The sequence below is a fragment of the Coenobita brevimanus genome, chromosome 14, assembly GCF_032717465.1.
Source record: "Coenobita brevimanus isolate Jiangsu-jjx chromosome 14, ASM3271746v2, whole genome shotgun sequence".
In the NCBI taxonomy this organism is placed as follows: Eukaryota; Metazoa; Arthropoda; class Malacostraca; order Decapoda; family Coenobitidae; genus Coenobita; species Coenobita brevimanus.
The window spans coordinates 58359107-58365106 of NC_136967.1; the positions used below are offsets into that span (position 1 = coordinate 58359107).

The window sequence follows — 6000 nt, forward strand, 5'->3', positions numbered from 1 at the left end:
GCACTCCCCTTACCTAGCGGGGCTGTGTGATCTATCAAGGTCCAGCTTGGGGTTTCCCCATATAAAAATTCCTAATTCTCAAGACTTGTTTTTTGCACTGAATATCAGTGGAGGGGTTAGATACTGTAATTTAATGCTTTCTTTACTACCATTCTCTTATTTTCTATTTTGTGTTTCTGCTTCTAGTACCCCTGGAACCTTCCGTGGTGCACCCTTTTATTCATATCATCCTCAAGTTGCGATTATTGTTCATTATTTAATCTTGTTTTATTCATGGATCCCTTCAGTTTATCCCTTCCCACACCTTTTGCTTCACACCATAATTATCTCCATGCTTCTTTTGAACACCATACCTTTGATTTGTTTATATTTAAAGTAACCACAAACTTTTTTGTCATGTATTTTCCATATTCTTTCACCAATCTGTGCAGCTTCTTCATCTCACAACACTGCAGTCCACTACAGAAATAATGATAGTCCTCACTCACAATATATATATATATAGCAACGTTGGGTCTGGTTAGTACTTGGATGGGTGACCACCTGGGAACACCGGATGCTGTTGGCATAACGTTCTCCCTACGTGTCAAGTGGGGTTGGTGGAGGATTAGTGCCCCTCCCTGTAAAACAATTAACTCTAAGCCTTGGCCACCCCGTTTGGGATACATGGCGTCTGGCAATGAATGAATGAATGAATATATATATATGTATATTATATATATATATATATATATATATATATATATATATATATATATATATATGTATATTATATATATATATATATATATATATATATAAAGCCTCACTTCAGAAATGCTACCCCCAATAATTTCCAAACTTTCACTTTTCAAAATATTCATTTCTTTGCATGTCTCTTGCAGATCATTTTAGCCTAACCTAACCTAATCTAACATCATTAAGGAAGAGCCAGTATTGTGACAAAATTGTTGCACAATGATGACCTCTGTGTGAGATGCCATTTCCATTGTACACAAGCATGAATATTACCATATAAGGAAAATTAATTGTGTGAGAAATGTTCAAAAGAAAAAGTGGTGATGTTAGTAGACAGATACACAGCACAGTACAGAAACTGCAAAATCCCATAATGTACACCCCTGCAGGTTTTTCAGTACACATATTAAAATGCCATGGCATTCTTAAAATTACAGGTAGATGGGGAGTTGAAATAGCAGTGTAATTACCAAAATATCATGTGAGGACTCTGTGAGTTGTAGAAATTGGTAGATTAAATATTTTAGGACATTGTTTAAATAAGTTATTGGCCAGGATAGCGAACTCCATAATTTCTGTGATTTGTATGAAACAGAACTTTTGAATATTTATGGAAGTGTAAGTAAGTCCCGGAGGATTGGAAGTCAGGTATAATTATTCCCTTGTACAAAGGAAAAGGGGAAAAAGAAGTGTGTGGTAATCATAGGGGCATTTGTCTTCTTAGTATAATAGGAAAAGTGTATGGTAGGATACTTATTGACAGAGTTAGAGAAAGAACAGAGAAATTAGTTGGAGAAGAACAGGGAGGCTTTAGGAAGGGAAGAGGTTGTGTAGATCAGATATTCATTCTCAGATCTTTAGTGGAAAAGTTTCTAGAGAAGGGAAAGAAGTTGTATGCGGCTTTCATGGATTTGGAGAAAGCATATGACGGGGTGGATAGACTAGGATTGTGGAAAGTGTTAAGAATATATGGAGTAGATGGGAAGTTGTTGAATGCTGTGAAGAGTATGTACGATGGTGCGAAGGCTGCAGTGCGTGTGGATGGTGAACTAAGTGAATTTTTCTCTTTGAAAGTTGGGTTGAAACAGGGATGTTTCATGTCTCCATGGTTCTTCAATCTGTACATGGATGGGGTAATGAAAGAGGTACAAGGTAGGGTAGTGGATGTTGGAGTGGCCCTGGTGAGAGAGGATAGTGTTTGGAAACTCCCTGTACTGTTGTTTGCAGATGATACTGTGTTGTTGAGTGAAGACGAAGGGGAGCTGCAAGGCTTGGTGGATGAGTTTGAGAGAGTGTGTAAGAAACGGAATCTAAAGGTGAATGTAGGGAAGAGTAAAGTGATGGTCTTTGGGAGAGGTGAAGTCAGTGAATGTACAGCGAGGTTGGATGGTGAGGAATTGGAAAATGTGAGTACGTTTAAGTACTTGGGTAGTGTGATGAGTAAGGATGGAGGTTTGGAGGGTGAAGTGCTTGAAAGGGTACAGCAGGGAAGAAAGGTTGCTGGTTCTTTGAAAGCAGTGATAAGAAACAGGGAAGTGAGCATGGAAGTGAAAAAGTTACTACATGACAGTATTGTGATACCAACTCTAACGTACGGAAGTGAAGCTTGGACTTTGTTGGAAGGACACAAGTCAAAAATGAGAGCAGTGGAAATGAGTTATTTAAGAGGAGCCTGTGGAGTCACATGGAGAGACAGGCTGACGAATGAGGATATAAAGGAGTGTTGTGGTGTTGATGTGGATGTGATAGGAAGCGTTATGAGGAACACACTGAGGTGGTTTGGCCATGTGGAGAGGATGGAGGGTGAAAGATTGACGAAGAGAGTGTATGTGAGTGAGGTGGAGGGGGAGAGAGGGAGGGGGAGGCCGAGGATGAGATGGAGGGATGGGGTGGAGAGGTATATGAGAGAGGGGAGTGTGAGTTGGGAGCAGGGGAGTGAAATGGCGGGGGACAGGGCGACTTGGAGGCGATTTGTTTGTGGCCACCCCAAACGGGATTGAGGCATCTGGCAATAGATAGATAGATAGATAGTAAGTAGTGCTCAGAGTTATAATGAAGGAAAGAAAGACAGAAGAGGATGGATGGAAAGAAGGATGGAGGAGAGGAAAGGGCAGACACCCGAGAGCAGCACTACATCAAGTGAGTGGATGGTGAGCACCCCCGCCTACCACAACATATATATATATATATATATTAGTTGTAGGTGGGGGCATTCACCATCCACTCACTCAATGTAGTGCTACTCTTGGGTGTCTGCCCTATCCTCCCCTCCATCCTTCTTTCCTTCCATCTTCTTCTGTCTTTCTTTCCTTCATTCTTTCCTCGTCTTTCTGCCTGCAGGTGACTTTACACTCCCTCTTCTGTCTTTCATTCCTTCATTCTTTCCTCTTTCTTCTGCCCGTGGGTGACTCTACACTGAGTGACATACCAAATGATTTCCTGTACACCAGGAAACCATTTACTATGCTGGGTGGTAACTATATAACCAAATTTTGGCGCCTGGTGGTTTAGTGGGCAATTATTGTGCTCCAATCGGATTGAGCTGGTGAAGGTTTATATCCAAGGGATGGTTGGGGTTTATTGCTTACGTAATGCCACTCAGGGATGAGTGAGGCTGGTCACTCTCATTTTAAATGTCAGGACCAACTGCCTAGCCCTGGGCTCCTACGCTCCTCATGGGGCAACGTAGGATTGGATGATGGACGGATGGATATATATATATATATATATTTATAATGTTTGTGTGTGTGTGTGTATACAGTAGGGTAGGTGTTGGAGAGGATTGTCTTCATGCAGTGGCATCAACATAAACAAGTGGCTATTCTGCCGATTCATACAAGTGTCCCTCATCTCCCTCTCTATCCTTCGAAAGGAGGATAGTGGACTGCAAGAGAAGGGCGGCTTTAGCCCACAGTCCATTGGCTTTATGTCCAGCTCAACCTGGAGCTACAGTAACAACAGTAGTAAGGTATGTCACTGGAATGCATATCGCTAGGAAAGTTGGGGTCGTGGTTTTTGTGGAAAAGTGGCAGTCAGGCTAAAGGTTTGGTTAGCATATTAGCTTTATTACAGTGGGCAGAAGGAGTGTCTTTGCAGTTTCCATGTACTTGAGGGATAGGTTAGCTTATTATTGACTGCATAACTGGAGGGGCTGACATAAAAGACCCAGAAACTTACTCAAAGAACTGGGAAGCCAGGTGACAGAAGGGGACCCAAAAGGAGCACAGTGACAAAAGATCTGAATGCTGTACTAGAGACAAGAACAGTGGCATCATGAGTGCACCGCTGCCAAGAGTGGACTCCCAGTACATCATGCGGAAGTGCATCACATAGCATTGGCCTGAATGAGCAAACAAGACACCGATGACCATGCCATGTGCGGCATAACAGTAGACAAGATGCAGTCTGTTGTATCCTTAGCTCTCTGTATGTAGAATGACTCCTTCCTTTACCATTTCAAATGCCTTTGTGGTGTTGAGAGTGATGAAGTATCTTCTTGAAAGGTGTCATTAAATTAACTTTTTTTTGAGTGAAAAATTGGTTTTTGGATGTACAAAAAACCTTTTACATCTTATACTTTATAACTGCAACCACCATGTGATTTATTTACTGTAATGAAAGGCAAAGGCATCCAATTCTATTTGCCATACATAGATGTAGGCATTATGAATGGTTATACATCTTTTTATTTTCAGATTTAGTGCTGACTTGGAGCAGTTTGCTGATGACCTCCTGAAGAAGGCTGGGGTATAAGGTTATTGGTCATCCAAGTAGTGATACAGAATCATTCCTTCCGCAGTGGGATATTACTGTACTATTCTGAGCCATGACCATGATGAAAAAGCTAAAAAAAAGTCTTGCTTGTGGGACCCAGTTTTACATAAGAGGGCTTTAACTGATTTTGGGATTTCTGGCAGCTATTCCATGATCCTCCAAGAAATATAGTTCATTCAAACATTTTTAAAATAATAGAGTGAGTAATACTGGTATTAACTTGCCTTCATACGTGTACATTGTATTAGTATGGTAGTGGCAACCATTGTCCTCTCACTTGATGTAGTGTTGCCTACTTCTTCTTTCACCCCTATCATTTTTTTTTTCTATATCTGCCCTCCTCTCATCCAGTTTCTTCCATCTTTCCTGTCACTTTTTGTTACTCTTCTTTCATTTCAGGTGGCTTTACATTGAGTGACAAGTCTAATGATTTCCTGTTAGCCAGGAAACCATTTACAGTGCTGGTTGGTAACCATATAACCAACCATACATGTTCCCTACCTGTCAGCATGTGGGCTGGCAGAGGGTTAGTGCCCCTCCCTATAAAAACTAACTCCCAGTCATATGGCAACTTTTTGCAGGTTATGGTGTCTGACTATAGATAAAGAGATATATTTACCATAGATAGGTTTATTGATAAACATGCAGGGAGTGTAGGGATTCTGAGACTGGAGCAGGGGTCAGGCTAGTGAGCCCCAGATGCATCAAGTGGGTCATCCCCTTATCCCCATAGCCCTCAGATTCCACAGCTGTCACCACAGGCAAATCCACATCATGATTCTCAAGGTCTTCAGTGTCAGAAACAGTGCTGAATTGCTCCCAGGCTTGATTAGTGTAAGAATCAGACACTTGTGGTGTCAGATGCTACACTTTATTGAGCATTAACTTCTTCTGATTATTTTTGTCTTGGTGCAGCTGACACAACAGAGGGGCAGGACACACGCCTTAGTGTGAATGAAAAGGCAGCCTTTAGAGTTGTGATTATGACAGAGCATATGATACAGTATGATCTGATATTTCCTGAACTAGAACATGGAATCTGTTGTTAGAATCTAAGTCGAGCCAAGCCAGGTCAAGCTATAGCTATGCCTGGCTCACACTAAGGAAATGATTGACTGTGTAAAAGTTGGCATATTGTACCCACATCATGTTATACCAAACTTCCCTTTGTGAAACCTACATTACAGGGGGGCTGTGACCATTTAAGAAGGAAGAAACTAGTCATTTATACATATGGCGTGCTTAAGCTAGTGGTTTTACAATTTATTAACTGCTTCAGTGTTTTGGCAAGTGATGTACTGCTATGTAATTTTTCTCATAGTTTTGCTTCATCAGTTATGTGCTTGATATTGTCGATGGCCATTAAAGCAATTGAGCTTATATTGAGTCGGTCACTGTGTACCCATAATGAAAAGAGTTCATGTTATAAATATCTCCTGCACTTGTGGAGCAAACTTTAATTACCATATGTAGAGTGAATGTTCAGGT

General features: G+C 41.1%; 1 protein-coding gene across 1 annotated transcript in view; it reads left to right on the top strand.

Moving 5' to 3' along the window:
* The window catches only part of Kap3 (kinesin associated protein 3), a 63503-nt gene extending 58646 nt beyond the window's left edge, over positions 1 to 4857 (top strand). The window contains exon 16 of the mRNA XM_080264934.1: positions 4434 to 4857. Coding sequence (XP_080121060.1) covers positions 4434 to 4491 — 58 coding nt within the window. The 3' untranslated portion in view covers positions 4492 to 4857. The remainder of the gene's footprint in view (positions 1 to 4433) is intronic.
* Positions 4858 to 6000: the final 1143 nt, after the last annotated feature.